The following is a 16,383-nucleotide window of genomic DNA, read 5'->3' as shown; positions in this document are numbered from 1 at the left end:
ACAGCATGACCAAAGAGACATGGAAAGAACTGGGCTTCTTGTCTCCAGCAGACAACTCAGTGTCATCTACAACTGACTCATGGGAGTAGAGAAGATGAGGCCACAAAAGGGCACAATGAAATAACATGGCAGAAATTTTAACAAGGAAAATGTTGATTTGACACTAGAAAAGTTTTCACTGCGAAGATGGTCAAACATCGGAACAGGGTGCCAACGAGGTCGTGAAACCCTCGTCTTTACTCATTTTAAAGTCCGCACTAGTGCTCTTCTGTGGGTGCTTTTCTGTGTGAATGATGTCCAGATATCCCCAGTGATCCTTGTAATTCCATGACTAGGCACTTTTGGAGAAAGTCCTTCTAAATCTCTGATTATCTCAGCAACTCTTTGGCAGGCATGAGATTCCACCTGCTTTCAGTGGGATGGCCCTTACTCCTCAGATCTCCACATCCTCATGTATTAATACATATACTGACTCTCAAACTTTTCACCTAAATGATCATTTTTAAACCTCTTCCTATTTTTTCACTTTTTTGGGCGGGGTCAATATTCTGGATTGCTTTTCCTCACAGAAAGAAACAAGCAGATAAAAAAGCCTTATAAATTTGGTCCAATATAGCTAAGTTTTGGCCAACGAAAGTAAGTAAGTATGCAAACTGTGTAAGAGTGTGAGCATTTTATTTTGATTTCTATAAATGACATGTTACACAAGACAAAAATCTAATTGAAAAATAGCAAAAAAAGCATACCCTGAAGACGAATTTTTCCATTTTTGCATCAGATTAAGTGTTTTGCTCAGCTATAAAACTGCGGGCACTCCTCATCGATGCAGCTGAAATGCCATAAAACGATTTTCCAACTCGGGTACCAGACGAAGACAGCTGCCCGTTCGTGCAGCTCCCACAGCACTGCCTCTTCCCCTCTCCATGCGCACCGGAAGCCAAGGACCGTCCTTGACAACGTTTACTGCCCGGCACCGACCGCAGAATCAACCCGCCGCTGCTCCCGTGGGGCCCAGCTCCGGCGGGGGGTGACGTGGGTCGGCCCCGCTGCGCCGCCGCCCACCCTCTCGGAAGGGCAAGAGGCCCGGCGAGGCCGTCGGCCGCGGGCAGCAGCTCATCTGCACGCCTGCGGACGATACGCCTCCCGCCGCCCCACAGAAGCCACCGCTTGGCGGGCGAAGCGCGGCATCCCGCCCGCTGCGCTCGCGGCGCCCCCTGCTCGCGCCTCGCCGCTCCCGCCCTCCCGCCTCGCATCCCGCGCTGCGGCCGCCATGGAGCAGGGGGAGCCGGAGTGCGACGTCCACGCGGGACGGCCGCTGGAGCTGTTCTGCGAGGACTGCGGACTCTGCGTCTGCGCCCTCTGCCCGGCCCTGGGCTCGCACCGCGGACACCGCGCCCTCCTGCCCCACGCCATCGGCCACAAGCAGGTGAGCGCTGTGGACAGGCACTGGGCGATGTCGCCAAGACATGCCTGGCCTGGCCTGTGCATCCCGCGGAGCCCTGCCTGTCCGGAGCCGTCGAGCCTTGCTGCGTGTTTGCCGCGGCGGCGACTTTTTCTGCGAGACCAGCTCCAGCGGGCGCGGGGATGGGACTGGGGTATAACCAGGAGTGGGAGGTGGGGGGTATGACACACAGACACACATGACACCGCAGGGCACCGAGCTGAAGCAAAGATCTTCATGATTTGATTGTGTGTCGTGCCAGTTTTTTTCCTCGTTTCTGGGACTTATGCAGCTGGGTTTTCTTTTTCCAGGTTGAGATGTTGGCAGCCGTATTAGTGCACTGGATGGCAGTAGGCCGAGAATCTTCAGCCTTCAGCCTTGCTTTGCTTGCCTTATGAACAGATTGGGGAGCTCAGGTTTTGTTGTCACATCAATTTTGTAGGCTGTACTGCCTAGCAAAACAAACTTTCTGTACTTTGACAAGTGTTTTGTAAATCTCATAGGGACAGGGGTCAGCATGCTGTCACTGCACAAAGACAGGGTTTGTGCATGAGAGGCAGAGAGTTTAGCCAGTCACACCCCAAGCACACACGCAATAGGAGTATAAATGAAAGGACAGTGGGGAGGTAACATTGATTGTCTGGTCACACAGCAGTGTTTCCTCCTCAGTCCTTGTGTGGGGAATCAGAGGAGCTTGGTTGCCCAGGGGTACTTGTTTTCATTGCCAGGCTGGAAGTACCTTTCACAAAAACATTGGTGCCACATGGGAAGGGGAAAGGCTGTTTCTGTTAATCCCCTTCCTCTATTGCTGTAGCTTGCTAGACCACAGCGAGTCCCCGTGCACAGAGCTTGTTCTCTGACAACTCCTTGGGGATGGGAAGGAGGGGTTGTTGTGGGTTAACCCTGGTAGGCAGCTAAGTACCACACAGCTACCTGCTCACTCCCCCTCCCTTGCCCAGTGGGACAGGGGAAGAGGAAAGGAAGACCCCCAAGAAGACTCGTGGGTTGAGTAAAAATAGTTTAATAAGCAAAAGAGAAGTGGAAGAAGCGAGAAAGAGAACAAACCAAGTGATGCAAAGGCAGTCATCGCCACCTCCCACGAGTAGATCAATGTCAAACCAGTTCCTGAACAAAAAGATGGCTAACCCACCTATACCCCCTCCTCCATTTTATTGCTGAGCATGGGATTGTATGACAGGGAATATCTCCTTGGTTAGTTTGGGTCATCTGCCTGCTGTGTGCCCTCCCAAACTCTTGTGCACTCATAGTATAGTCACATCTAAAACACAGCACTATATGAGCTGCTGTGAGGAAGATGAACTTCATCCCAGCCACAACCAGGACAGGGGTTCTTCCTTAAGGTTTCATTCCAGTTTAGCTGTCCATCAAGCAGCCCCAGGAGGCTTTGCAAGCTTGCTTAATACTTCCTGCTTGTGCTTTGTTTTTCTCTAGAGAGCCTGCCGGGAGGCTTGTTGAGGTCTGCATGCTGTGTTGCTAAGCTTGGGAGGCTTAAAAAGTAGGAACACAGAGGTTTGATGTTCAGGAGCTTTTTCTTTCTTTCTCCACAATTTCAGAGAGCTCCTTCCCACTCCTCTGTTATTTTGGAGTGATGTTACTAGGCATTTCCCTAGTTCCCACAGAATGTGAGCAGATGTACAGGTCATGCCAAGTTCTTCTGGCTTTTTATTGCACTTCACGTTAGAGAGCAGTATAAGGGCAGGGCGCAGGCTGCAAGAAAACAGCAGCACAGAGGAAAGACCACTGAAGATGTCAGAGCAACTCAGAGCACTGTTCCTGCCAGCTGGTGTGCTTTCATCCAAAGTGTCCCTCTTGCAGCTGGGAACTCATTGCAGTGTTTGCATTCCCTTCATGACACCCAGGCAATGTGTGGATGCAGGTATTGTACTGTAGCAACCTGATTTGAGCCAGAGTACAGTGCACAAAGGGACAAGTTGTGCTGGTTTCCTGGGTGTCTGTTGGACACAGGGGAGCAGGTGCTGTTGATAACTAGTTATTTGTGCAAAACAGGAAACAAGCATGTTAGAAACTTGGGTTCCCACATGACACTCTGTCCCTAGGAAGTCTCTGCTGACATCTACTGGCTTAGGGCTGCGCAGATTTAAGGCACAAACTATCAAAAGTAGTTACAGCCTAAGAGATATTTGGCTAGTGATTTTGTTTGCTGGGAGCAGTTATTCTGTGCCGCCCTTGTGATGTGACATCAACCAGGCAGCATGTGAGAATCTTCCTCAGTGCTTTTAGCAAATCCTAGCTGAGAATGCTAAGAAGACATGAGAGCCATTGTGCAAGGTCCATCAACTGGTTCATCCCTGGATCTAAGGTTGTATAAAATCATCTGGAAGGACATTCCATGTGCTCTTGAATGCAGGACATAGGATCAGCATGCTGTGCACTTGATATGTGTCCTCTGAGCCTGACTGGAGCTAGAAGGCTCATCTCTCAGAAATCTTTGCTTTTACAGTGTTTTTACCTGAGTGAGTTGAAGCATCCAGGTGATCCCTAAAGGAATGTTTTTGGAGTTGGTTCCTCTGGGTGAATGACATGGGTTGCCTGCCAGTGTTGCAGACACAGTGTCTCCACTGCTAGGAAGCAGCTTTTTCATTTACCTCTGTAAAGAAAGTAAAGCTTAACCAGAAATGTTTGAGGCTGGCATAAGTATTTGCGTATGATCACTGTTGTGAAGGAGTGAGTGCCTGACATGATGTGTTTTACTAGCATAGAAGGAAGATTGGGTTTTGCTCTGTGGTCTTTGTCAGTCTTTGATGAAGGGAATGAGGTCTAGGCTGCAGAATAAATTGAGGAAGGCTGATACCTGGTAGAACTCCCGAATCTTCAGGTGGTGCAGAACCCTTCTGGTCCTTCAGGGACGAGACTGGAAAATTGTGGTTGGCATGGATGGCTTAACATGAGTGTCTTGCTCCATGCAAGAACATTTATCCACTTGCATGGATGTGCCTGTGCCAAGGAGCTTCCAGATGCGGAGTCTCTGGCTTTTGCTGGGAGCCCATTTTCTTCAGACTCTGCTGGAATCAAACAAAAAATTACATGTGTCGTCAAAGGAGGCACGTGCCAGAAATGCAAACTGGTGCCCATGAAGCAACACTTAGCTCGGTTTGTCAACCCTGCAGAGTTTAAATGCCATGCTGACCTGGGGATGTTGTAGTAAGCTGGTACATCTGCATGCAGATACTTTTGACTGGATCCCAGCTGCAGAACAGGACACTGATAACAGCTACACCTCTGGAGCTAGCTTACCTGGTATTATTTAGATCATGCAGCAGATCCTCCTGGAAACTATGCTAAGATGCCTGGAAAATAAGGAGGTGCTGGTGACAGCCAACACAGCTTCACTAAGGGCAAATTCTGCCTGACAAATTTGGTGGCCTTCTACAATGGAGTTACAGCATTGGTGGACGAGGGAAGTGTAACTGAAGTCATCTACCTGGACTTGTGCAAAGCATTTGACAGTGTCCCGTACGACATCCTTGTCTCTAAATTGGAGAGACATGGATTCAATGGATGGACCACTCAGTGGATAAGGAACTGGCTGGATGATCACACTCAAAGAGTCGCAGTCAACAGTTTGATGTCCAAGTGGAGATCAGTGATGAGTGGCATTTCTCAGGGATCAGTACTGGGACCGGCACTGTTTAATATCTTTGTCGGCAACGTGGACAGTGGGATTGAGTGCACCCTCAGCAAGTTTACCAACAACACTGTGTGGTGTGGTCGACATGCTGGAGGAAAGCGATGCCATCCAGAGGGACCTTGTGAGGCTTGAGAGGTGGGCCGATGTGAACCACATGAAGTTCAACAAGGCCAAGTGCAAGGTCCTGCACATGGGTTGGGGCAATACCAAGCACAACTACAGGCTATGTGGATAATGGATTAAGAGCAGCCCCTGAGGAGAAGGATTTGGGGGGTGTTGGCGGATGAGAAGCTCAACATGAGCCGGCGGCATGCGCTTGCAGTCCAGAAAGCCATCCGTATCCTGTGCTGCATCAAAAGAAGTGTGACCAGCAGGTCGAGGGACGTGATATTCCCCCTGTACTCTGCTCTCAGGACACCCCACCTGGAGTACTGTGCCCAGCTCTGGGGTCCCCCTTACAAGAAAGACATGGACCTCTTAGAGTGAGTCCAGAGCAGGGTCACAAAGATGACCAGAGGGCTGGAAGACCTCTCCTCTGAAGACAGGCTGAGAGAGTTGGGGTTGTTCAGCCTAGAGAAGAGAAGGCTCCAGGGAGACCTTATAGCTGCCTGCGATAAGGGAACCTACAAAAAAGCTGGAGAGGGACTGTTTACAAGGGCCTGTAGTGACAGGACAAGGGTTAATGGGTTTAAACTAAAAGAGGGTAGATTTAGATTAGATATTAGGAAGAGATTCTTCACTATGAGGGTGGTGAGACTCTAGAACAGATTTCCCAGAGTGGATGCCCCCTCCCTGGAAGTGTTTAAGGCCTGGTTGGATGGGGCTTTGAGCAGCCTGGTCTAGTGGAGGGTGTCCCTGCCCATGGCAGGGGGGCTGGAACTAGATGATCTTTACAATCCCTTCCAAGTCAAACCGTTTTATGATTCTGTGATTACTGAGGGGCTCTGTTATACAGTAGTGCACTGAGAGCATGAGGCTGCATTGCCTGGATCTTTCATGGTACTAATGACAAAAATGTATGACTGTGTGCACCAAGACTGTTCAACTTGCTGGACCAAGGACAGATGAATTTCAGAGGGCTGTGGGTGAGAAACTGTGGGGCTAGACACAGCAGAACATTAACTGTGTGCTGTGTTGCTCAGTGTGTCTCAGAGTACACCACAAGTATCACAGATGCCATGATTACTAGTCAAGCTGATATTTGTTGTTGCAGGCATTTGGACTTCAGCATCACTGTAGGGATAGTGGGGAATTTCTGACTGCTTTTTGGTACACTGGGAAGCATCCTGAATATTCACTGGATTTTGACTGTAGACAGAGCCTTCCACTGATCCTTTGAATAAAATTACTTGGTTAGCTGCCCTTCAGCTGCTAAATGCATGAACGTGTAGTCTTGAAATGCATAATGCCAGGGATTTAAAGATGAAAATGTTTTTTTCACTATAGTTTTCCCTGATACTATCAAGGTGGTACTAATTTGTACAGCTCTCCTAATCTTACCAGTATAGCCACCAGTAGCAGGTAAAATGTTGAAATCCTTATGTTTCATCACTACTGGCCTTAATAAGCCTCATAAACTGAATGTTTCAGTAACATACACCCCTATATGGAAAGCAAGCTGGATACAGATTTCTGTTTTTTGCAGATGTTTTTACAAAACTGTGGTTTATTTTTGTTTCATTGCTGTGTAGGAACTCATGGCATTGTGTTCGAAGGATCTAGAAGATAGAAAAGAGCAAGAAGCTGGTAACAGAAGGAGCATAGAGCAGGCTGCTAATGATCTGAAGGTAAAACATGATTTGCTTCTTCACTGGATGGTCATTTTCCAAGGAGAGACATTTTACTTTCCATGTAGCTATTCAAAGACTGAGGCAGCTATTGCTTCTCAGGATAAGAGTGTATTCCCTGTATCCATCACAACATATTGCTATCAAAGGGAGAGAAGAGGGAAAGAGTCTCCAAAGGCCCGGCCCTCACTCCCTGATCAGCTGAACATCTCTGAAAGAACAATGTTGACATTTTTGTGCAGAGGAATAGCAAATAGCTCCAGCAGCATACGTTATTCTGGCTTCACTGATGCATGTTGCATTGCACTGAACTGCATTATTGAACAAACTGACTTCAGAGTTAAGTAAACAGGAAGAGCTCTATTGATTCTGTCTAAAGAATGGGAATGCATGCTAAGCTCCACCTCATTTGTAGACCATGAAATGATTTTTGCTCTAAGGAGCATCTCCAAGCATCTCTGTTACAGAAATGTCAGTAAGAGCTGGAGGGAGCTCTGTAGAGGTTTGGGACACTGCAGTTTGATGTCACTTCCTTTTGGAGGCCTTCGTTTCCTAGCAGCTCCCTGTCCCTAGCTTGCTTTAAAAGGAGGCAAAGTCCTGCTACCAAAGGACCAGCTCTGCTGCTTGTAGCAGTTAGTACCTGACCCTGTTACATTCCAGCTGAAAACAGTGTTTTCTGCGTAAATAAGCATCTTGCAACCTGCCCTCAAGCTTTTGCATCCAGGACATCATCAGGTAAATCCTGCTGCACTCTTTAAGGGGTAAACACCGATTTCTCAAGAGATGCAGTAAATCAGTAAAATTCAACCAAAATGTAACATTGAAAGCCGGGGAGAGAAATGCCTGAAGTTTTAATGGTCTGTTGACTATGGGGGGGATGACACTCTTCTGCTTAATCTGTAGGCACATGCCATTATGAGCAAAAAGCAGGTGTCAGGCAGAGTGACTGAGCTCCAGTTACTACTTCGGGAAGAGGAGTGTCTGGTAAAAAATTTCATTGATGAAAAGACTCAGCAAGCCCTGGAAGCACATGATCAGCAGTTGGAGTCCTGCCAAGAAAAGCTTGCAGCCATGGAAACCTTGTCAGGTCGTATCAGACAAATACAACAGCACAGTGATCCTGTTGAGTTGCTGGAGGTGGTATTGTATGGTCTCTTTCTACCTCTTATCCTCATAGTCCCTGGTAAACTGCTTTAGTGATCTCCGGCAGATCCTTATGTATGTAAGCAGCATCTTTCTCACTGCTTTTTAATCTTTTTGTTGGTATTTTGGTGAACCAGTTTGGTTCCTGATTTTTGAGCTGTAAGGTGTTCTGCTACAGCACTGATTTCAGATCTGTATGAAATTAATTTTAAGCATATATGGAACAGAGTTATGCATGTCTCTTCATCTTGAAGACAAACGCTGTGTCAGGTCTTCCCTTGTGCAGTGTAATATGAAGGTCTGAGGAAAGGCAGCCCTCTTGGGAACCTTAGGAGGAAGGCAAAATTGTCTCATTTCTTTAATCACAAGAGATCCTAATGACTCTGAGCAATAGCCATCGTGTAACTGGAAGGGGAAGTGTTTTTATTGTTGCCTACAGGTAAATGTCAGCCTCTCTTCACCTTCTTCTTCATATTCTTCACCATATTCTTCTTCACCTTCCTTGGGAAGGGTGTTTTGCCATGTGCTTATGCCCTGACACAAGCCAAAGGATGCCATTCTAAATGGGAAGGCCTGTGATGCGTTTTTACGTCCTTGCGACGTAGGAGACGTGAGAGGTTGCATTGTTGTGAAGGATAATGGACCTGCCATTCTGCTGTGTGTGCTAGCAACATACTTCCACATGGGAAGCTGCTCTTCATTGTTCTGGAGAGATTTTTTTGTGGAGGATGTTGGATTTTATTCTTTAGATTGCTTTTAAAACTTAGTGATTTAATTTTCCCATTGTTGAGATTTCCCACAAAGGGTCCTAACCAGGATAAACTCATTCTCATCTTGGAGTATCCTGGAGAGCCCTGTTTTTTGTTTTAGCCGTGACTGCTGCGTTCTCTATCTCTGTGGTAGCCCCTGCCTCCACTGGCAGGAGGAGCTAATGGGCAGGCTAATGAGCTAATATGTAGGCTGAACACAGCGAGGCTTGCCTGTTATGGCCCATATGTATACCTAGTGATGAAGCTCTCCTTGCTTTCTAGTGTGTGGGATCTGGGAGGGAAGAGTCCATTAATGTCACTGTCTCTACTAATTGCATAGTTTGGCTTTCTGCCCTCAGAAGTACACAGAAATTGAGAAGGAAATGCAGGAGTCCATGCGCCTGTTAGAACAGTGGCATCTGATACCTCTCTCGTTTGAGCACATACTTAACCATTATAAGCACTTCATGACAGTTCTTCAGTCTGTTCTACAGAAACTACTAGAATTGCGGCTTAAAGAAGGTACCTGGGAGAGTGCTGTGAATTTTGCTTTCTCTTGCTCTCCTTTTAAATAAAGTGTGATCTGTGAGTAGGAGCAGGACTTTTTACCAAATCAACTGGAGAAAACAGCAGTTTTCTGGCATGGATACTGTTCTCTGACAGCATTGGTACAGTGTTGCTATAGCAGTGGTGATTTGGGAACATAAGAGATTTCTCTTTTAACTCTGAAGATGGTCTTTTTTGCCTCAAAGTTTGTCTGATGCTTTTTTCCAGCTCTATCAGTTATTTCAATACAGCTTACTTCTGCTTGCAGAGCTTATCTTGCTTATATCGCTAGACCATCACACCTACACAACATAGCTGTTCTCTCCTTTCAGTCACTGCTGGGTGTAAGTGCTCTGACAGGCAGGCATGGAACAGTGGGTACCTGTAAAATTTGAAAGCTTTTTCTAGTTGATGTACCTGGTGATCTTTCTGTCTCAGGCAGTCTGAAAAATTCTCTGTTTTTTGGTACTGTAAAGGTGGGTTAACATGTTCTGCTTAGAGCTCCTTTTGTGTTTGACCTAGTATTTCATCCTTAAGTGACCTTTGGCATAATTAAGGCAAGGAGTTTCCTAGTAGGAAATAATACAGAGCCACAAAGCCAAATAACCATAGGGAAACCCTGATGCTTGTTGAGTTACAGGTAAGCAGTGCAACACTGGCCATCACATTTCACCCAGCTACCTTTTAATAATCTGTTTTCTGAGAGTTGCCACCAAGAACAGCAGGGTGCTGGGGAAGATGGTTAGACCAGATCTAAAAGGACACTGCTGGATGTGTGGATAATTGCTAGACAGTATCACGCAGGTGCTCTGTAGCTAGCATCTGCAGTTGTCTTCAGCTGCCTGATTCTGTTCTCATCTGGTAGAGGGGTGCTCGTTGAGGAATGGGAGGTACTTACTTGAGGTTGTGCTTGATTGTGTAGTTCCTTGACAACACTGAGATGCATCATCTCCATGCTATCCAAAGACCATAAGGTCAAAAGCATAGAGTGAGTAGCCCTTCCCCAGCAAAAGTAACTCACTTTGTCCTATGAAATTGAAAAACGGAGTGTGACAGTATGACCTTCCCCAGGACATGGGTGGAATTCACACCAAAGAGGCAAAACCTAAATGCCCTGTCCAGCAAAATTGCCCATGGTGTTTTATTTTTAAAATCTTCTTGACAGTACAACCATGTTCTTCCACTGGCAGACTCCCTAAACTGTCCCTTTTCTTCTCTGCCCAGATGTTTTCAGTAGCCTTACTGCCACTGCAAAGAAGGATCCTGGAACAGTGTTGAAAACCCTGTCTTCTGTTGATCAGTTGCTTTTCTTAAAATGTAAGTATGATTGAACAAAACTTAGAAGCACCCTGAACACTTACAGCTCAATCACTGACAGAGTCAAAGAATGTGTCCTGCCACTATCTTCAAAGGGTTCTGATGTGTGTTGGGTTTGTGTGGCAAGGTTTTGGTAGCGGGGGGGCTACAGGGGTGGCTTCTGTGAGAAGCTGCTAGAAGCTTCCCCTGTGTCTGACAGAGCCAATGCCAATGCCAGCCAGCTCCCACCCCTGGCCAAGGCCAAGCCAATCAGCTCCTCTGTGATAACATATCTAAGAAGGAAAAAAACAGTTAGAGAGAGCTTTTGCAGCCAGAGAGAGGAGTGAGAAGATATAAGAAACTCTGCAGACACCAAGGTCAGTGCAGATGGAGGGGGAGGCGGTGCTCCAGGCGCCGGAGCAGAGATCCCCCTGCAGCCCGTGGTGAAGACCATGGTGAAGCAGGCTGTCCCCCTGCAGCCCGTGGAGGAAGGATGAGGGGGTGTAGCGATTCCACCTGCAGCCCATGGAGGACCCCATGCCGGAGCAGGTGGAGGCACCCAAAGGAGGCTGTGGCCCGTGGGAAGCCCATGCTGGAGCAAGCTCCTGGCAGGACCTGTGGCCCCATGGAGAGTGGAGCCCACGCCAGAGCAGGTTTGCTGGCAGGACTTGTGACCCTGTGGGGGACCCACGCTGGAGCAGTTTGCTCCTGAAGGTCTGCACCCCGTGGGAGAGACTATGCTGGAGCAGTTTGTGAAGGACTGTAGCCCGTGGGAGAGACTCACATTGGAGAAGTTCGTGAAGGACTGTCTCCCGTGAGAGGGACTCCATGCTGGAGCAGGGGAACAATGAGAGGAGTCCTCCCCCCGAGGATGAAGAAGCGGCAGAAACAACATGTGATAAACTGACCGTAACCCCCATTCCCCGTCCCCCTGTGCCGCTGAGGGGGGCGGAGGTTGAAGCCAGGAGTGAAGTTGAGCCCGGGAAGATGGGAGGGGTGAGGGGAGGTGTTTTAAGATTTGATTTTATTTCTCATTCCTCTACTCTGTTTTGCCTAGTAATAAATTAGATGAATTTTCCTCTCTCAGTTCAGTCTCTTTTGCTCATGACAATAATTAGTGAGTGATCTCTCCCTGTCCTTATCTCGACCCATAAGCTTTTCGTTATACCTTTTCTCCCCTGTCTAGTGAACGAGGGGAGTGATAGAGTGGCTCTGGTGGGCACCTGGCCCCCAGCCAGGGTCAACCCCCCACATGATGATTACAGTGTTTGTGAGGAACAAGTGCTTGGCAGTGCTTGAAAGTCATTATCCTTTTTCATACTTCAGGTTGGGAAAGAAATTTTACTTTCTGTCTGTGAAATCTTTATCATTTGTTTTTATTCAGAACTGATGGTGTGTGAATCAGCTAGTGGCTAATACAATTTTTGAAGAATTTTCAATTCTCCAGATCAGTGTGCTCTGTCTTTAATTATATGTCCATTGTGTAATGTGTGAAGGGTCAATCTACAGGTGGTCTTTTTTTCTGGTGTTGGTAGGAAAGATGTACAATGTATTGTTTTACAATTCTTTGCTGGGACTCTCATGGACATTTTTTTTTTTATAGAATGAAAAATACTCCTCTCAGAACACACTAACTTAGAGGTGCAGGGACAGCATGTAACCCACTCCACCAGCACAGTACTCTCTCTTGCCCTCCCTACTGAATAACAGCCAGAAGTCGTGTCCACTTGGCCACAGTCCAGCCTCCATTGGGCTGGATCCAGGCCAGAAAACAGATCTTCTCTTACAACAGGCCTTTGCCCCAAGTACCATGGTAATAGGGAATGTTACAGCTTTGAGATTAAAAACAGCTACAGCCCTCATTTGCTGCAGGCCACAAGCCACATGAAATTTCACACATCAGCAAGTCTTTCCACATGTCTTTGCTTCAAACGAAGCAACTGCTTTGTTTCTGGTACTGAGATGATCTGTTAGTAAGGCTCTGTGTGTCAGTGAGTGATCTGTTAGTAAGGCTCAACTAATAATGGTGCATCACTGGTTCATGTATTTTAAATGTAACTGATTTTAGGGCCCACAGCAAGGAAAGAAGGAGATGTGGGGTCCAGCTGTATCTTACAGTCATAACACATATGTACTACTTTCTTTTCTGAAACATTACAGATAAGTGTAGAGGGTAAGTCTTCGTTGCAATTAACTGTGTGCTGAATGGACCCTCAGTTGATGCGAGATGTCTGTGCTCTTTAACAGTGAATGGTGGGAGACCTTACTTAGCCTTCCCTGCTCGTGGCAGGAAATTGTGGGAGAGTAACAGAGGACCAACAGAGAATAGAGTGGAGTGGTTTCTGCATTGCTCTGATGGCAGAAGGGAGGATTCCAGCCAGAATGAAAATAGCTTCTGGGCTTTACATTATGGAATATGCCAGCTAGCCCAGGCTAGACGTATTTAATGGGAGAGGGTTCTATGTGAGACCGCAGGAGAGGAAATAGCAACAAAGTCAAGGGAACCACTAATTCTGTTGCAAAGACATTTCATTCATACAGTAACCTGCTGTGTAATTACTTACCATTTCTAAGTTCAACAGCAAAGAGCAAGGAAAATATTGAAGTTCTTGTTTGAATGGGTCTGTTGCTGCCTGTTTTGTGTTCATTTAGTACTATGCTGCCTGTAAACCACAGTGAAAGATTATGAGATCACAGGTTCAAACATGTAGTTCAGATATGCAACACTGCAGAGAAATCAAAGCAGTCTGGATTTTAAAATATTATCAACACTTGTTTCCCTAACTTTAATGTAAAAAGGAATTTACTCACTCTGAAAAGCAGTTCCAGGATGTTAAATGTATTTGTCATCTGGCATTTGAAACATCTAAGCTTCAGAGTTTATCTAGACTAAGATTAAAATCATATTCAGTCAAAAAAACCAGCTATGAACTGAGTGAAATATGACTCGGCCAGTTTTCATTGCAACTATCTTTCTATTCAGTTCTCACCTGGATGTATTGTTATATTCTTTTCTTCACTTACAAGAAAAAATAGATGTGCTTGTTATTTGGAAAGTTTAAAGATACAAGTTAAGTTTACATCTTAATGCTAGTACTTCAGACAGTACCGTAATTCATGACAATGTATGTTCTTTTAGGTACCCAACTCTGACACTGGTTTTATCAGGCTTGACAGAAGGAGTGAAAGGGATTGCCAGACCCTGTTTTTAAAGGGAGTATCTTGGTTATTTCTAGAACATGGAATCAGAAAACGTGCTAACACATTAAATTACTGAGATAGAGTATATTATGAAAACTTTTGTAAGACATGCAGCAATTCAATATTGAAGTTGTAGGACAGTATCTTCAGAGAAGAATCTCATCTTAAAAATCCTATAGCTTTTTGACCTGTCCTGTGTGATTGAGTAATTTCAAACTTGTTTAATTTGATTATAGATTTTTTTATTCCTGGCTTTTTGATTTCCAGTCCTGTGACAGCTGCTTCATAGTAAAAATATTCTAAACTGCTGCCAAATAAGACAGTGATTTCTAGGGCGTAGTTTCAGACTGTGATTTTTCTTTTCTAAATGTCAGGTTAGGTGAACTACTCTAAATCTTCTGGGAGCTGGGAAGCTGTTCCTTCGTAATGCACACGATTCTGCTGCTAAGAGCTGTGGTGACTCTGTGAGAAACAGACTCCTAGTGCATCTTCAAATGGGATTTTGGTGGGATGGGATCTCACAACCCAAGAACTTTATAGCTCCAGTGCTCTCTGAACCCCTTAGGCTGTAATCTGTCTAGAAGTCTCCAACTATTCTGCATAAAGCAAAAGCTGTTAGTGTTTGTTCCCTACCTAGCTGTATTCATCTTCTCATTTGTGAACCATGCATATAGTGACTTACATACTGACTTGCTTTAAAACCTATGCAACGTTAAAGCATTGGTCCATATAAATTGTGGTGCTTTCTATTAAAAATGTCAGGTTTTTCCTTGCAAAATGGCATGTTCCAAGACACTGCCAGCTGGGGCTCCTCTGCAGTTTTGTTTTTATAACAGACTTCTTTCAAGACTCATGATAAATATAGTGAGTGTGTTTATGGTTTTGACTGCAGATGCAAGATCACCAACCTGGGAGTATGACAGCCTTCACCCAAGGCTAAAGTTGTCTGATGACCATCTTGTAGTAAGCTGTAATTGGAGGAGGATATTCTGCCCTTGTGGTCCACAGAGATTCGATAAATTATGGCATAGCCTACCCTTCCATTGGCAGGAAAGGAGACTCTGAAACATGTCGACTGGGCTGGACTGGAGCATCGTGGTGCCTTAAGAAGTTTGGTTTTGAATGCTGGGCATTTCACAAAGGGGAGAGAATCCCTATCCAGCTAGAAGATGATCCTGATCGTATTGGCATTTTTCTGGATTATGAAGCAGGAATCCTTTCATTTTACAATGTTACTGATGGCATGGCTCATTTGCACACCTTCCGCTGCAAGTTCACAGAACCAGTTTACCCAGCCTTGAGGCTCTGGGAAGGCGCCACTGGAATATGGAAACTAACATAAGGAATGAAGCAAAATAAAACCTGCTATGCTTTTCCTATGAAATTCACTTTGGCAATGATCTACATGAATGAATCTCTGTTATATGAAAGTTGTAACTGTGATGCTTTCAGAAGGTAACAGTTAAGTTCAAGAAAACCAACTAATTTTTAATGTGTATGCATTTTTCAATGGGGGAAGGTGATCTGGCTTTTATTAATGATGTTAATGTACCACCTAAAGTGCCATATATAGTATGTACTTTTTTTCAACTTAGAAAATGGAAAAAGTCTGGTTGAAAGAAGCCCATTACAAATCAGATTCAAACCTGGATACTGCCATCTTTTTTATAAACTCTCTCCTTTCATATGCCTGGAGAGGCTGTAATTGTGTATGGTAGTAGGTTTAGTTTGGGTCAAGCTTCAAGTTTATGTATTGCATAGTGTTACAGTTGACACGGTCAGATTTGGGTAATAAATGCACTAAGTGAATTAGTTCATGCTTAAGTATTGTCCCGGTTTCTGGCTAGGGTAATTTTCACAAGAAGTTGGGAGGAGACACAGCCAGGATAGCTGACTCAAACTAGCCAAAGGGGTACTCCATATTAAATGACATGCGCACCATATAAAGGGGGCTGGCTGGGGAGGAGCGGCGGCTCTGGGAAGGGCTTGTCATCCGGTCAGCAAATTGCATTGTGTATCACCCATTTTCTGTATTCTGTTATTATTATCTACTGTTGTTATTATTTTCCTCTCCCTTTGCTGTCCTAATAAACAGTCCTTATCCCAAAACGCGAGTTGTACCTTTTTCTTCCAATTCTCCTCCCCATCCTGCTGCGGGGGAAGGGATGAGCGAGCGGCTGCATGGTGCTCAGCTGCCGGCTGGAGCTAAACCACAACAGTCCTTTTTGGCGCCCAACATGGGGCACGAAGGGTTGAGAAAACAACAGATCAGACCAGAGCATCTTACAACAATTTTGTAATACGCGTACACACTTATTACATCAGTTAAATAGTCACTGGTCACAGTGGTGTTCTGTTTGTTCACATGGCTGTGGTATGTAAACCCATACTTGCTGTGTGTATTCTCTGCAGCTCTGTTCATCACCTCTGGGAGAGGGAGCAGGATTCTCAGTTTGCTGTACCATGTAATATCAACTTATGGCAACATCAATGGTCATGAGGTTAAGCTAGTATTTGTATGCGGCATTGCTGGCATGCCCGTACCTTGGA

At 45.7% G+C, this 16,383-nt stretch overlaps 1 protein-coding gene across 1 annotated transcript; it reads left to right on the top strand.

Annotated features, from left to right (window-relative positions):
- The first annotated feature begins 999 nt into the window (after nt 1-999).
- Nucleotides 1,000-15,942, top strand: TRIM14 (tripartite motif containing 14). The gene is given in 7 exon segments (XM_054809889.1): nt 1,000-1,426; nt 6,803-6,898; nt 7,802-8,035; nt 9,150-9,312; nt 10,561-10,653; nt 14,726-14,861; nt 14,863-15,942. Coding segments are annotated over 7 exon segments (1,191 nt in total). The 5' UTR covers nt 1,000-1,270; the 3' UTR covers nt 15,176-15,942.
- Nucleotides 15,943-16,383: the final 441 nt, after the last annotated feature.

Source organism: Grus americana, chromosome Z (genome assembly GCF_028858705.1).
Source record: "Grus americana isolate bGruAme1 chromosome Z, bGruAme1.mat, whole genome shotgun sequence".
In the NCBI taxonomy this organism is placed as follows: Eukaryota; Metazoa; Chordata; class Aves; order Gruiformes; family Gruidae; genus Grus; species Grus americana.
This window is presented reverse-complemented; position numbering and strand designations above follow the sequence as displayed.